At 49.9% G+C, this 16,430-nt stretch overlaps 1 protein-coding gene across 5 annotated transcripts in view; it reads right to left on the bottom strand.

Annotated features, from left to right (window-relative positions):
- NR5A2 (nuclear receptor subfamily 5 group A member 2) overlaps positions 1 to 15,695 on the bottom strand; it is a 147,961-nt gene extending 132,266 nt beyond the window's left edge. The window contains exons 1-2 of one of the 5 annotated variants that reach the window (XM_005540335.5): positions 15,416 to 15,585; positions 3,541 to 3,678 (exon numbers count right to left, since the gene is read on the bottom strand). In XM_005540335.5, the coding sequence (XP_005540392.1) occupies positions 3,541 to 3,678; positions 15,416 to 15,479 (202 nt within the window). In that variant the 5' untranslated portion in view covers positions 15,480 to 15,585. Of the gene's footprint in view, positions 1 to 359; positions 731 to 3,540; positions 3,679 to 4,236; positions 4,401 to 4,564; positions 4,613 to 15,415 lie in introns of those variants that run through there. The other 4 variants (XM_045394486.3, XM_015447600.4, XM_005540336.5 and 1 more) reach the window with 4 other exon arrangements.
- Between the last annotated feature and the right edge of the window lie 735 nt (positions 15,696 to 16,430).

Below are 16,430 nucleotides of genomic sequence, written 5' to 3'. Positions count from 1 at the left end.
TACAGAGACAGCAGCACCAATTTGCAAACTGTCCGACAGAGAAACTGAAGCCCCAGAAACCCGCTTCTCAGGAGCAGCCCACTTGAACTAAACAACCTGAGGCTCCCAACGTTCAGATCTGTTAGAATAATCGAAACATTCAGTTCCGTATTGACAGTACTTTTCTATTCTGGATACTTTCATCTCCTCACGTTTGAAAATCTGTGAAAATAAAAGGAAGGAAAAAGAAAATAGAGGACGCCCGTACGGGGAAAAATACCAGAAGAGTAAAAGGCACACGGGAGGGTTTTGGTTTCAAAGTATTGAAGCCCTGTAATGAACCTCACATGTTTCCGATCATCATAGCAAAATATAAACACCTCGAGATCGCCCTGTTAAAGTTAAACAGAAATCAGGCCGCGACGACGCGCGGCTCGGCTCACTGCCGGGATCGGGTAACCGCCTTGCTCCGGACGCAGACCCGCGAAGGCGTCTTCGCAGCTGAAAAGATGACAAACTATGCACAGGAAGGGCAGTGACCAGGAGACCCCAGGAAGTGCCTGATCCGGTATTTCCCGGAGACTCCACATCCACACAGGTCAAGTATGGGAGCGCCGGGCGCGGGTGGGCGGGCACCCGCAGGTCTGCGCAGCCGGGACCGTGCCCGCATTCCCCTGGGCACTCTTCGGCCAAACCCGTGGACGCACCAGGCTCTCGCCCAGGCTCTACCTCCTGCTACCCAACGGCGCACAAACACGAAGCCGAGTTTGTTTTAAGTTAATCAGTGGCGTTTGCAGGGGGTGGGGCAGGTGGGGGATGGGAAACCCACGGCCGGACAGAAGTTTCCTCTGATTTGTTTACCAAAAAGGAAAGAGAAATAGCCCCCACCCCATCGCCAAAGTCCTCGGCCACAGTATCGCCGCAGTGATGACTTGTTCTTCTGAAAATAAAGTTTTTTTTTTCTCTTTGGTTCCAGAGCGCTTCTGTCGGAAAGGGCCGTCGAGGGGGTCACTTGCAGCGCTGCGGCTCAGGACTGCGCGCAGACCCGCGGAGTTGACGCGTCTCTTCCTGGGACACAGAGCCCTAGGGTGGCGCTTACAGGGGAGTGAGTTAACCAGAGTTTGGGAAAATTTCGAGAAAAGAGGCTCCAGAGGAGGCAGGACCCTGCTTTCGTGAAATATTAATAAAGGGATGCTAGGCGCGGTCCTCCCAGCAGTACCAGCCTGAATCCCAGCTCCAAGAGACCCCCGCCTAGGGTTTTAGGAACCTGGGGGTTTGGGAAGGGCCGAGGGTTCAGAAATTCCTTTATAGCCCCTAGACATTGATCGCTCTCCTAACAATCGCGATGACAGTCTTGAGGCATGTTTTAGGAATAAGGCGAACAGCGCACTTTCCCAAGTGTGATCTTTTCTACCTCCCCTTCCCCCAACAAAGTAAACTCTAACTTTACACCAAAGGGGCACAGATAGGTAACTGCTTTCAGAGGGACTCCGTGCCTACCTCGGGGACCCGACATCGAAAAAAGACCGAGGGATGAGGTAGAAACCCTCTTGAAAAAACCCAAAGACAGAGGCCGAGTAGGGAGACGCTGCTGTGTGAGGCCTGGGCACCTTTCAGAATTTCCCAGGTGCCCTGGTGCAGCCGACGTAGGCGTTTGGGGAAGCGAACCTATCGGGGCAAAGAAGCGCCCACACTCTTCCCCAGTTTCGGTCTAGAGAAAGAACGGACGGCGGTGCCTTGGAAAGCTGGGGCCTCAGAGAGGAGCACAAAGTTCCCTCAAAGTTGGGCGCGCTGCGCTGTCCCGGGGCTAAGTTGTGAATCGTCTTTCTGGGCTCCCCCACGAGTCGGACTACGGAGGCGTCCCAGGTGGGAAACAGAGCAAGCAAGAGAATGGGGTCCCCATCCCCACGGGCTCCTCCCAACAGGCAGGCCTCTAGTCTCCGACGAAGCCTTGCCCCGCGCGTCCCATGCTGATTTCGAACCATAGGCTGAGGGAGTGGCGACTTCTGAGCCCAGGCACCAAAGAAAAACTACTTCTCTGGTTTGGGGGCAGTAGGTAGTGTGTACAGAAGACCCCTCTCGAACTTTCCAAAGAAAACGTTACCAATAATATTTCTCTCTCCGCTCTCAAAATAAGCCTCTGGTTTCTCCCGCCAGAACAAGAAGCAGAAACTTCCCTTTTGGAGCCAAGAACCGTGCCGGCCTCACCCAGCGACCCCAAGGGTAGGCGCTCTCCAGAGCTGCCGGCTGAGGCCCCCAGCTCAGCCTCCCCGCGCCACATCCCCGATGCCTCACACTAAGCTGGAATTCCAGGTGCCCAGAAGAAAGCCTGCTTTGGACCAGCCGGGTTCCCATAGCAGCCAGACCCACAGGTCAGCCTCTGGGGCCTCAGCTCCCGGGGACTCTCACAGCCCTACCTAGAGGCCTGGAGAGACCCCAGGATGACCGATGGGGTAACGGATCACACCCGCACGGCGCACGCCCTCCAGCTACGTATTTTCCCCTCCGCGGTAGGGCGACGACAGGTCCCCGGGCCTGAGCGCCCGGGCGCGCCGCCCACTCAGCACCGCAGAGTGCACAGCCCTGAACTCTGCTCTCAACACCTCCCAGCCCTTTCAAGTTCGCGCAAGGGGATGGCAGGAAGCGTTCCGGGATCACAGGCCCGCCGGCCCGCACATCCTGCACCCTGGAAGGGGCGAGGATGGAAGAGCACCGGTGACTTTTCCTAGCATTGTTCCCTCCCCGGCCCAGAGCAAATGAGATAAACTTCTGAAGGGCTTAATACAAGCCAGATCTAGAGTTGCTATTTTGGAATGCGGAGAAAATATAGCCAGCGGGATTTGTTTTTTGTTGGCAATCAAGAGCTGGGAAAACGAATGGGACTTCCATATTTTCAGATTTCAGATTTTAAAAAGGGGCAATAAACGAACCACTGCCCACCCCCCCCCCCAACTCACTCAGCACTACGCGTACAGGGGATGGGGTTGGGGTAACTTGTTCCCTTCATTTCTGCCAGCAGTTTTGAATTGTCCAAATCCGAGCTGGCTACGGGTGCCTCCTGGGTTTTTGGGGTGGTCACATGCATTCTAATACCGATAAGACAATCCTTTCGGGGGTCACCTCTTTCTGTAGTTGACTCTCCTAGACTGGGTCGCCTCCCTCCACACAAGAGTACTGGTTGAAGTACCACACAAACCAATTCCAATGACGGAGAACCTGTTCGGGCGTCCAGTGAGCCGTTCCATTTCTTAGAATGATATTACTATTCTAAAGTACCTTTAGCCTGAAGCTGCCCTGCTTGGGTTGCCATAGAGCTGGAAGCCTCTTTTTCCTTAATTAGAAGCGGCCAATTAGACGTTGCTTGGACAAACCTCTGCCCCACATTGTTCAAGAGCCATAAACTTTTATGCCTGCACCTGGGGAGGGGGCTTGACTCCCGCGCCTGCGAGCGCCCAGCGGGGCTACTCCCGCGCCCGCGCGGGGCGGGAGGCTGAAGCCTGCAGGGCGAGCCCGGGGGTGGGGAAGCCGCGGGAGCCGGAGCGCCGCGCGGCGCCTCCTTACCTTGCATGTTTTCCGGCATCTGGCCCTGTTCCCCATGCGATCGAGCCAGTCCCAGGGCTTCCGTCTCCACTTTGGGCAGCATGACAAGGCGACCACGGGCGGGGACGGGGGATCCGTGTCGGTCCGGAAGCCCAGCACCTGGACACGGGCAGCACGGATTCAACTCCGGCGAAAAGAAGGAAGGCGCGACCGGGGTGCCCGCTCACCCAACACTCTCGCCTCGCCAGAGCGTGCCTCCGCCTCCTCGGGGCTGCCGGGCAGGACCTCTGAGCCCTGTCCGGTCTCACAGCTCCGGAGCCGCCCCCGAGCTGCGAGGAGGAGGTCGGGGTTAAGAAAGGAGGCGAGGAAGACAGCTTCCCGGCACTCTGGCTCGGCTCCGCAAGGGCGCAGGCGGCGGCGGTGGCGAGGACGCAGCTGCCCGGGGCGCGGAGCGGTGAACCGCCGAGCTCCCGGCGGGCAGCGAAGGCGACCGCGGGGCTGCTATTGCCGCCTCGGCTGTGCCGCTGCCACTGCTCCCGGACGGCTCGGGCGACTCCTTCCCCTCCCTCCACCGCCCGCTGGCTCTGGATCGGCAGGGGTCTCTCTCCTCTTTCTCTCGCCTCCCTTCTCTCTCCCCTCCTCTCCGCCCCTTCCCCCTATCACTCTCTGCCTCCCTCTTGCTCACTATCGCCAAGTGTGGAGTTGTGAAGTTCCAACCTCCCTCTCCTGCCTGGTCCACTCCCCGCGCGGGTCCGAGAACGGCCCTTCCCAGCCCCGAGGGTGACGGTGCTGGGAAGGACGGGGGGAAGACGAGGGGGAGAAGGAGGTAAGTGGGGCCAGGGGTAGGGGAAAGGCTGGATTGAGGGGTGAAGACAGTGAATGGGGACGCGGGTTCCGGACTCAGGTCGGACCCTAGCCGCCAGCCAATAAGGATGAGGCTCAGGCTCCAGTCCCCCGGCCTGCCCCAACCTCTTCACCCCGCCTCGCCCCCTCCCACCCCACCCTGGCCCGGGGCGGGGGGGATGTAAATGCAGCCGGGTCTTACAGCTAGTCAGAAGCGACCTCTGTCTGAGCGTGGCGGAGAAGGAGAAGCAGCCAGAGCGGCAATTTCCTCCAGCTGAGGGGAAGCAAGAAGGGATGGGGGCGCGTGTGGGCGTGTGCCCTAGCTAGTGTGTCGGATGAGGAGATGAAGGGGAGTTAAACGCCCATTTAAATCACTGAAAGGAGAAAATTCAGCTGACCGTTCTTACGTGCAGAGTTGGTCCGCGGTCAAGGGTCCTCCAGCTTCAACTCCCCAGGGCACTGAGACCCTGGAGAGGCGACACGTGGGCTCCGGCGCCCTGAAGGGGCCGAGGGTCCTGGCTCAATGAGAGGCGGGCCACAAGCCAAGAGCTCACTCATTAGAATTAGAGGAAGGGGCAGCCACTCCTATTTCCCCAGCCTGCGCCCTAGTCCCTTCGCTTACTTTTAAAAGACCCTGGACTGGAGCCCAAGATCATCTAAGCGACAGACTTTCCAGTTTTAGTGACCTGTGTTTCCACACAGAATACAAGGATCAGTCCAGGCTGTACTTTTTCATTCTGTTGTCTGATGGGACCATCCACTTGAGGCCGAGGCCCAGCCTCGGTTCCTCAAATGTTTTGAAGAACCATCTGTTATGCAAGCTCTTCGACCACCAGCCCAGCCGCATTTTCAAAGTTTTCAGATCTCCTCCCAACAAGATGAAAAACATTCTTTCCAGCCTCCTGACTGCATGCGAAATGCCTCATATTCAGGGTCTGCTGTGCAACGAAGTAATTATCAGAGTCCACCCACAAGGGGGTGAATTTGAATCTCAAAAGATCTAAGTTTATTCTATTTGAATGGTATAGAGATTACACATTGAAACTGCTCAGTCCGGTATTTGGTGAATTGGAAATTATTTCAATCTTTGCAGTGCATAATTTATATAAAATGGGTTGTTTATCACCCACTCACACCTGGCAATTCAGGTACTACTGACTCTCTTAACTGATTTGTCATTTTGCTCTTCAGTATATATTCAGGATCAAAGTTATTTAGGCTTCAGCTTTAGTAGCAACTTCAGGTTTCATGGAAACGTTTAAACTTATGAAGGCCTGTCCATTAGTTTGTATGGAGAAGTGGGCTGAAGTTGCCAAAAGTTCCAATTTTCATGATAGTATCAAGTATCACTGTCACCACATTTCAGTATTCCTGGTTGTTTTAAATATCACTGAGAACTAAGAAAATAAAGAAAGGGAGTTAGTTTCAGGGCTTATTGCAGTGGTTGCCCTGCTTTGCTTGTGAACTCTGAAAATCAGTTTATTTCAAAGCCTTAATTAAGAAGAACTTCCTACTACAGCAGTTCGAAGAATTTATGGGGGCACTTATGATACAGCACCTTTCCCAGATCCTAGCCTGGCAAGCATGCAGGACTCTAGACCCTTGGTCCTAGAGGAAGCCTCCAACCCTGTGTGTGATGGTGATTTCACCTCTGCTTGGTGAAGCAGGGGGAAGTTAGGAGAATTGAAAGAAGTTGAAAAAGGGTCTGACAGGACCTTGAAATTGTAGTGTATCAAGAAACCCTGCCTTGACTTGAGGCTGAGACTGAGGCTGAGGCTGATCTAGTGAGGCAAGCTTTGTGACCATGCTCATAACGCCAGCTGCCAGGGCCAGAAGGGACTTGCTTAGGCCACACTAGCGACTTCTCGGTCCATGCCAGTGTACCCTCCCACCACATCCCCGAAAGATGGAGAGTGGTGGTGGCAAAAGGCCAGCTGGCACTCATTTATCTCTCCACAGGTAGACTTTCCAGGAAAGAAAAATCCTCACAAAATGGGAGGGGTGCGGGAGGGAATAGTGGCTGGGGACGGGGTTTTAAAAATCCATGCTTTAAAAAAATTCACGGAGGAACTTATATCACGGAGGGAAGCCCTTTCCTTTGCTTTGAAAGTCTAGTCCAGGCCGACACCTAAGCATAGCAGCGAACTGGAGGGGGAATGAAAGAGCAGAAAGTCTCAAGCGAGAGAAAACGGCCTTTCCTAAGAACCAAGTGAACTCCTAGCTCAGAAGCCTAAGCCCTCGGCGCTCCAGGCCTCCACCCCGACGACGGGAAAAGCTCCCTGGGGGCAACCCTATTTCAGATCCCCTGGAAGGATGTCAAGATCCCCTCCAGCAGTGGACGAGGCAAGGAATGTTCCACAGGAATTGATTATTGCCAGAGACCTGAGGGCACACAAACCTTCCTCAGGTACCTCCGCCAGGGATTTAAGGAAGCAGCGGGGTCTCCACCCTGGAGGCAGATGCAGAGGAAGGGGAGGCAGCACCAGACTTCCAGCGTCAAGCTCATTACTGCCCTCCAAGTGCACCCTTTCTTAGCCCTCAGAACTCCCTCCTCCTTCCGAGCACTCACTCTGGTCCTTTGACCCTTCAATTCTGCTGGGTGAGGGACCCCTATTGAAGCCGGGGACCCGCTAGCTCAGTGACCTTGGATGGGCCTGGGCGTCCCCCAGAAAGCCCTCTCCGAAAGGAAGTTGTGGGAGGAGGAACCCGAGTTCGCGGAGTCTAAGACGGAATACTTGGGAATGGTTCTGGGTTCCCGAGGCCGCAGTGTGAAGACAGCCAAGTGGCTGCGGGAAGGGAAAGCAGTTGAGATGTAAGTAGGTGGAACGGGGTCTGTGTGGTCTAAACGCTGGCGCCAGCAGTGGTCTGGACCTACCCATAAATGCACCTATCGCGGGCGGACAGACGCATCTCATCCTCCGTCAGGGACATCTTAGCAACTGCCACTCTACCTGTTAGTGGAAGCACATTTAGGAACCCACCCCGTACTTGCCGCTGCGGGAATTGTAACTGGTGGCGGAGGCCAGAGACTAGAACCCGGGAGGTCTGGGAGTCGGTGGTGGGACCGGGGGACAGCTCTGCTCAACTACCTTGTGCGTTCTCAATTTCTTTGCACTCCCTCTGTCAACTTCTGGCAAACTTCTCTCCTTTCCCCCCACCTCCCCTCTACCTCCTTCTTTCCGACAAGACTGGTCTCCAGGGCTCGCCCTTCCGGATTCTGACTTTGTCTTGAAGTGTTGATTGACGGTTGCAATTACGAAGGATGATGGCTCGGGGAGGCTCCCGCAACCTTGATGAGCCCGAGAAGCGCAGTCCTAGCATATTTTATCCACGCTCGGCGTTACGGGGCCGTGCGCGCCCCATTCACCCAGCTGGCTGGAGCTGAGGATGTCTCGCACTCCCCACTCGCGAGGATGCAACTGCCTGCCCTCCTCCCCACCTCCTCCTTCCCTTGGTTCAGCACCGCATTTCGGAGCGCGAGCTGGGAGCAATCAGCTCGACCTGACCTGGCAAGTGTTGGTCGGCCCCCGCGCGCTTGACCCGTGCGGGCTACAAAGGAAAAAAAATAATCAGGATCTTCAGGAGCGGTTCAGGTTTCCTGGGCTCGCAAAAGGTGTGGCAGACACACCTTTCCCGCGCGCCTGGGTAGATGACCCACCCAAACTCGTACAAAACTTGCAAAACCTTCCTCCTTGGAAACAATTTCTCCCGTCTACTCTTCCATTCCCACTTTTTGGTGCTTTTTAAGAAACCAGGACAACTACTTTTTTCGTCCCACCTATCTACTTTTTAGACCCCAGAATAAGTCTAGGTTCTTTTCAGGTCTCCGTTACCAGGCCGGGATAGCCCAAGGGGGAAGAGGAGCAAGTTTATCAGCCTACGGAAACTCCGGGTCTGCCTAATTTTTCCGCCGCTCCCAGCCGAAAAGCCCATCAGAAGTCGCTTTTGCCTTTCTCTGAAAAGTTTAGCCAGAACTCCGGTTTCATTCCTGGGCTCAGAGGGCTGGGCTACCCGCCCACGCCCGTAGGCTCCACCCGCCCGCATCCCGAGCGCTTTGTATTAAAAAGAGACGGGTTAAATTTCAGTACAGCCAAAGTAATTACCAGGGAGCGTCGTGTTGACCGAAGCTTTAAAAAAGCAAACGTGAATAGGTGAGTAGTCGTGCCTCGTTTAAAAAAAAAAAGCCTTTCTGCTGCACGTGTAAATAACTACTTAAGACGTCAACATCAGCCCCTAGAGCAGGAGGATGGCGATTGATTCACAATCACTATGAGAATATCTTGATCTGGCGTGGCGCGGTTTTTATCGCAGAGGAAAACGAAAGCCAAAGCAATTATCTGGGTAATCCAACCTACCCCACCCACCCCCCAGGCAACCTCCCACCCTTGCCCCAAAGGAAAGGAGGGGTTTTTGGAGAGTTTGGCCTGGATATCGGAATCTACGGCTCTTTGTATGAAAAGAGTTCACTGAAGAACCTTTTCACTTATTTTCTTTGCAGCATGTTGTCCCAAACCAAGGGTCCTGGCGCGCCCCACCAGGGTATAGTCGATTCCCTCAGAAGAGTGTAACAGGGAGATCTGGTCTTGAGAAAAGAGCGGGGCAGGGGAAATAATCTTGGGTAGGTGGTCCAGTCTAATCTATCTCTTCCTCTCTGTAATTGAAATGGAAATTTGAGCCAGCTCCAGTTCAAAACTATTGAGACTCCATCCATTGGAACCAATCCTGTCCAGCCTGGGGGCCAACAGAACGACGATCCCGGCGCTAGCAGGCCACAAAGCACCTTGTGAAACTAGCTGAACACGTGAAGTTGCCTCCTTTACACCCTCTCCTCCGCCTCAACCTGGGTCAGGAACAAAATCCTTAGCACGAGATTATTCTAGGCTGCCATTTAAATGTATCCGGCGATACTGGAAACTTCTTGATGGAAGGGGTAACGTCCTGCATTGCTTCAGAATTCCTTGGCTTTTGCAGCGAGGGGATGAATCCAACCAAACCTCTTCCTTCAGAAAAGCCCCTGCCTGAGCTACGAGCTTCTGATTCTTAACGTCAAAGAGTGCAGGGACCGCAGGGTGCGGGGTCCAGCAATTTGGATCTCACTTGGTTAACAAAGAAAATGGGAGCTTGGAAAGGCAAGACTTAACAGTGGTACGGTCACACTCAAGCATGGAGCGTGGAACTAGGGAAAGTGTTACGGTCTGGGCAGTTACAGAGGTTGCACAATTAGAAGGGGGTGGGCTCTTCCAACATGGAGATAACTTTTGCGATTAAGAGATGGCGTACAGTGTGTGCCAAGGCTTGAGAGAGATTCACTTGTTTTCTCCGGAGTTTCTTGTCTGGAAACTGGGAAGTTGATTCCAGGACCAAGCAGTGGATTCCGACCAATTTTCTTTCCATTCCTGTAGAGGCCGCTGGAGCAGGTGAAGCTTGCAGGGGGCCGGGAAGCAGAGGCTGCAGGCATCCAAACCCTGAGCAAGGAATCCAGCACTTACCGTGAAAAATGCTACCATGGGTGTGGGACTAGCCTATCTCGCTGCAGGAGGCACAGCTAGGTTTGTCAAAAGTGCTTTTTTTTTTTTTAAATTGACACCTAAATTGTCTTTCCCTATCCCCTTCTTTCATGGGACAACAGTATGTTTGTTTATGCTATCTAATTCAGTCACTCAATTTGAGTGATTTCCCTGCCCTCCTCATACCCACTGACTCTATAACAAGTACATGCTCTGAATTTCCTCTCAGTTCCTTCTCACCGTCTGTTGGCAGCCCTGCGAGTTGCTACCATACACCACAAATTCACAAGCTAAACTTCATCCAAACTCCAGAGATCCTTTCCAGGAAACTCCAGAGTAGGGGACCAGAAGTGCCTTCATCCCACCCCACTCAAATCTCAGTCCTCCCAGATGCGATTTCCACTCTGCTCTCCATACACTACTCCCTATGCCACCCTTCTGAATTCTAGAAGGATCCAAATCTGATTTCTACTGTAGAATGGAAAGGAAGATTAAAAAGCCACTTATAAATGTGTTTCTTAAGCTCGAAATGTCTCTTGGAGGAAAGTTTACATAGACCAACATTGTATTAAATCATAATTCCTTTATATCAACAAGAACAAGTAGTTACTACCTTGGAGAAAGAGTATGTATTTCAGAATATTTCTTGGGCTCTGTTTACAGTTCATTCTCTTGACAAGCTGAGTAAATTACTTGACCTCTGATTCCATTCTTTAAATCAGTAAAATTGGGTTAACAAAGTAAGCTTTATAGTTAAATGAGATAGTGCCAGGAAAGAAATATACTATGCTGGAGATACACACACACACACACACACACACACACACACACATCTCAGTTCCCCTTTGTCCTGCTTTCCCCTTAGCTTCACTCAAACTCATCATTCTGTAAGAAAACTAAAAAGGGAATCACTAACCATTCTAGGACCACCTTCCAGTGGGATGTGCTTGTTAACTTGATTGTCTTGCAGGACTTGACAAAGTCCTTGGAGACAATTACATTTATCACCAGATAAAACTGCTCATGTAAGTGCTCATGGTCATCTGCATTCAGGTTATTTGGTGTTTAAAAGTTAAACTCCAAATATCTTTTCTTACTTAGCAACCACACAAAAACATACATAACAGCTTCCCAAAAGACTAAAGAAGAGGCAACCTTTATCAACTGGCCTGGTCAGTTTTAGTTCACATGGTTTTCTCAAGCTTGACCTCTCCAGATCATATTGGTCATATTTCAACTCTTCCCCAGGGCCTCCCCAGAGCACAATGCCCTCCAAACTCCTGAAGTTCCTTGAAGCTAACTGGATTTATCTGAGAAGTGTCTTCCAATAAGGTGAAGCGTGAAGAAGTGCAACTCAAAGAACTAGCTTTATCCTAAGGTAGACTCTAGACCTGTAGAGTGAAGTTGTCTTGCCTGCCTAGTGCATCCCTGGGGGTGGGGATTGGGTTGGCCTGTAGGTGGAAGTCTGACAACATGCCCTTCTCTAGCTCAGCTCATGTTCAAGGCTGAATCCAAGATAATCCTAGACATTGTGTCTGGTGGAGGGGTCAAGTAAAGGAGAGAAGCATTAACAAGCCTCTGTTCTCCGTTCCTCTATAAATCTCTCTTGGTTTATTAGAAGAGGTGTTAAAGATGCCGGGTGCAGTGGCTCACGCCTGTAATCCCAGCACTTTGAGAGGCCGAGGCGGGTGGATCACTTGAGGTCAGGAGTTCGAGACCAGCCTGGATAACATGGTGAAACCCCATTTCTTCTAAAAATACAAAAAATTAGCCAGGCGTGGTGGCATGCACCTGTAATTCCAGCTGCTCGGGAGGCTGAAGCAGGAGAATTGCTTGAATCCCAGGAGGCTGAGGTTGCAGTGAGCCAAGATCATGCCATTGCACTCCAGCTTGGGCAACAAGAGTGAAACTATGCCTCAAAAAAAAAAAAAAAAAAAAAAAAAATTTCCTTTTTTTTTTTTTGAGATAGGGTCTCACTTTGTTACCCAGGCTGGAGTTCAAGGCATAATCACAGCATCCTCGACCTCCCTGGCTCAAGTGATCTTCCCACCTCCACCCCCAAGCCCTAGTCACTGGGACTACAGACACATGCCACCACAACCACACACAGCTAATTTTTTTTTTTTTTTGTAGAGACTGGTTCTATGTTGCCTAGGCTGGTCTCGATCTCCTGGGCTCAAGTGATACTCCAGCCTCAGTCTCCCAAAGTGTTGGGATTACCAGTTTGAGACACTGTGCCTGGCCTAAGAACTCTTTTAACTCTGGTCACAACCTGTGGATCCAGGCCAGAAAAGAGGAATCTGAGAAGCGCTGTTTTGGAGATGGACTGGGGCATGGAAAGAAGGGAGGCTCCGGAGTTTAGCTTCCCAGAAGAAACTGGCAGCCTAAGCCCGAGCTGCGAGAATCAGAACATGGGCTTGGGTGGTTAGCATTCTAAATAAAGCTGGCTGGAGGTTAGGGTGACATAACGGCTATCACACTTTCCACTGATGACGTCTACTTTCAGAGATCCTTATGAGCGCAGAGCTTGGTGGAGGTTATCACTGAAATAAAATCAGACTCAGAGTGTTCAGGGGACCAGATAGCAAGCCTCATATTACAGACTCAATACAGTGTTTGCACTGTGTATCATGTACCCCTAAGTATGCAGACATAACCTTCTGTGGATAATATGCAATATTATAATGAATGCATAAAATATTCTGCAAATGCAGTTAATTTGAAGAATTATGGAAATTTAATATGAATCAAAGCACAATATTGGGCACATTGTGGGAGTTGTCAATAAATACTTGTTTCATGTATAACATATTTCCTACCACACAGATAAGGCTCTTTTCTTAATATAGGTAAATATAAAAAGCCTCTAAAGTTAGTACTGCATATTATTCAATAGAATCATCCTATCTGGGAGAAAGAAGAAAACAGAGACGAGAAACCAAGAGTTTGACCAGCGTCCCAGAGTTAGTTAACTTTAAGGGAGCAATCTAGTTATAACCTGAGAGTGCTGCTCTTACACTACATTGAATGATTATCTTGCAGGTAGGCAGAAGGAACAACTTTATCTCAATTCTGCTTTTCTATACAAGCACAGACATCTACACAAAACTTTCATGTAACCATGAGTGTGCATACAAGATGTAGTCCCTAGTTAAAAACCATGGAGTCGCTTTTTAAATAAAACGAGGCCCATTTCCTAGTACAACACAACTGAATTAAATGTAGAATTGTAAACCCTGACTGATGTCTACATACACCGGGCTCAGTTTTGTGAACGACTCAACACAACCCAACTTGCAATTTGCCATCTGAAAGCTACTCTCGAGACCCTCAGTCACTCTCTACAGCTGCACCCGTGGGTTCTTCCCAGTGGGGCTGCCCTGGGCAAATCAGAAAGACCCATTCAAAGAGCATCTCTCCTTCAGGAATCGGGTCAGGCCCTTCAATGCAACAGTTCAGTCTGATGGCTCCTCACCGCCCTCTCTTCCTCTGCCTCAGCCCTTTGGATGGCTCTGTCCAGCCATTCACCCTGGGAACGACGGTCAGCACCCTCCTGGAGGCTACGAGGTTAAACAGACGATCTCTCGGTGCCAAAGTCGCCTCGGGGTCACTAAGATGTTGCAGATGCGGACACCTCACAACCACCTGCGGGGCTGCAATACCAGGAGGCGGAGGGGGTGTGCTTGAGTTGGGAAGGGGCGGGTGGCTGCGAATAAGATCCTGAAAGAGGTCTCTTTTACCGGAAACTGGAATTTTGTTATCCCGGAATCCGGCGCCCGGAAGTGCCTGCACAGGTTTAGGATGTTGGGGTAGGCTCGCTGAGGCCAGGGGAGAGCCTTCTTCGGTACTTTTCTTGAGGCTTAGTCCCCAGCAGCCTCTCATGGGCTGGACCGACAGTCCTCCGGTTCCCAGCCCTCTGCGGTGGGACGGATTCCAAAGCTGCAGGTGTTCTCTGTTTACGCTCAGCGTGTACCCGCCTCGGTTCCTTGCTATGTGAGTTGCGGGTGCGGTCGGTGGAAATACAGTTCTTCCCGGGTTGCAGAGAGAAGTGCAACAGCGTCTCCTTCCCCTACCTTACCCTCTTTAATTCACCCTTGGGGTCTGGGGGAGACAGCGGGGGATCGGCGTGTGTGGTCTCCCGACCCAGCTCAACTCTATTTTGGCAGCGACCAGCTGGGGCTGCGCGCGGCAAGAGCCCAAGACCGCCCGCGCGGGCGCGAGCCCCCGAGCGCGCGTCCCCCGTGCGCGCTCAGTCCGCGTCTCCCGCCCGAGCGCGCTCTAGCTGCGGCCCTCGCCGCGGAGCGGGAGCTGCGCGGAGCTGCCGGGAAGGACTCCTCGCCTGCACACCGCGGCGGTTCAGACCGACGAAAAAGATGCGAAATCGTTTTGTGCTTCTCTCTCATCTTTCTTGTGCCTGTATTTTCTGTGTTATCTGCAGAACAATTGATTGTGTGTTACACCCTGCTTGCCTTCCCCGTGTTTTCTTTTTCGTAAGTATAGAACATTTTTGGTAAACATTTCCTCAAGTGATATACTTTAGGGTGTAGTTGGCCCATAAAAAAAAGCAATCACTGCATTCTGTGGAGTCAGCTGACTCGGAAGGAAAAAAGAGGAAAAACTCAAGCCTGGGTTTTTCTTTCTTGTTACAATGGAGCTGAGACTCAGAGCTCATGACAGGCCCCTGCAAATTCGGAGGGAAGTTCCAGTCCGAAAGCCTAGGAAAATGCTACCAGAAAAGACACAGGTCCTTCAAAAACCGGGGGAAAGGCAGAAGGGCATGACTTCCAACAGACAATTACAGACCACTGAGAATCACTTCCCTTTAGTCCTTTACTTTTAGGATTAATTGAATGTAGTCTTGCTATAAAATTCACAAGTTTGTAACTCTATTTTTTAAATGAAAAGTAGCTTTATTTACTTATTTCTGTTTGTAAAAACAAAATATACTAATTGTTGCAAAAAAAAAAAAAAACAGTAGCTCTTAACTTCAAATCCTTTATTAGTGATGGTCTAGTTTTTTGGGTTTTATTTTTTGGCGGGGGGGCATGGCTTTCATTCCCCAGGAAGATAAAATGAAAAGTTTTTACAGTATAAGCAGAGAATGAGACACCATACTTTTGTGTGGGTTGAAAAGTAACAAATACTTGACAGCTATCTGTTAAAGTTTGATCAGTGATCAGTCAATATGATTAACTTGTTTCAAATTGTTCAAATTTTAGCTTATTATTTCTGATTAAAATTATCAGCAAATATTAAAGTTGAAATTGTTAAATTATAAATTATATTTTCTCGCTGTTTAGGCTAATAGAATGCCACCAGTAAACACTAGATATAATGAATAATATTCATATGTTGAAATATTCATTTGCTTTTTTTGAACTGCAAGAAAGATAAATGTGTGATACACATACATGGGCTTATTATGTGCTTTTAATAAACATAATAGGAAAAGCCATGACTTAAAATGCAAAATCCATCAATGAGATTAAATTATATGTATGTACTAGCAGAATAAATAGATGATCAATAGAGCAACTCCTACTTACCAATAGGTGTAAGTCCGTGCTTTAAAGACTCTTGTAAATCCCCAGTATCCGAATTAGAAGACATTCTTAGTGAAATTATAGGCAGTTCTTTGGCCTAAAGCAGAAATCATTGAGCAAAAGAAAAGTGCAGCTTGTCAAATTTCGTGGCCTTGGGAAGGACACATCAGACTACGGTAACCCTTAGTGAAAGTTAAGAAAAAGCAAAGGGAAAAAAAAATCCAGAATTCATAAAGTTACAAGCAAGTCTTTCCCTGGACTCTGTACTTTTTCCAACATTAGTGACCTGCTGTAAACCATGTATCCAGTTTCATGATGATTTCTAATCAGAAGAGTGGAAACTTTTGATAGGCTTTGACTCATCACATGACTCTATGCAGGTTGATAAGAGGACCCTGTTATAAAGTGACAGCAAAAGAGATAAGAATTCTTGCCAGATAATGGCAAAGAAATGATTAACTCAGAAGTGGAGAGGTGCTGTGCAGCACAGAGTGGAAAGTTGTAAAACTGAGGGGTCAGAAGATCAGACTTAGTGGATAAAACTACAAACCAGCTAACTAACTTAGTCTAACTAAACTTTGGCTTGTGACATACCCCTTGATGTCGTCACCTCTTTGCATAGAGGAGGACGGACATAGCTCTTCTGACCTCTGTAAATATATTTTAGATGAAAACATTGGCAGACATTAATTCTTTAAGTGATGACTACAAATGTGATCGACACTCTGAAACACTAGAGGTAGCATTTCCAAGCTTATGGTCATTTATTTATTCATGTTGTGGTCAACCAACTTTTTTATCGGGCCTATTCATTAGATGAGGAGTTAACCTTAGCTTGTTTCTACATTGGTCATATGGCTAAAACACAATCTATCTCTTTATCCCCAAAAAGTAAAACTTATGCTTTGAGATTAATGCTGGCAAACTGATGAATATGTAATAGATTTTTCATAATTATAAAGTTATTATTCTTAGGCCGGGCATGGTCACTCACACCTGTAATCCCAGCACTTTGGGA

The sequence above is a fragment of the Macaca fascicularis genome, chromosome 1 (assembly GCF_037993035.2).
Source record: "Macaca fascicularis isolate 582-1 chromosome 1, T2T-MFA8v1.1".
NCBI classification, from domain to species: Eukaryota; Metazoa; Chordata; class Mammalia; order Primates; family Cercopithecidae; genus Macaca; species Macaca fascicularis.
The sequence above is the reverse complement of the archived record's forward strand: the minus strand, read 5'-3'. Positions and strand labels throughout refer to the sequence as shown.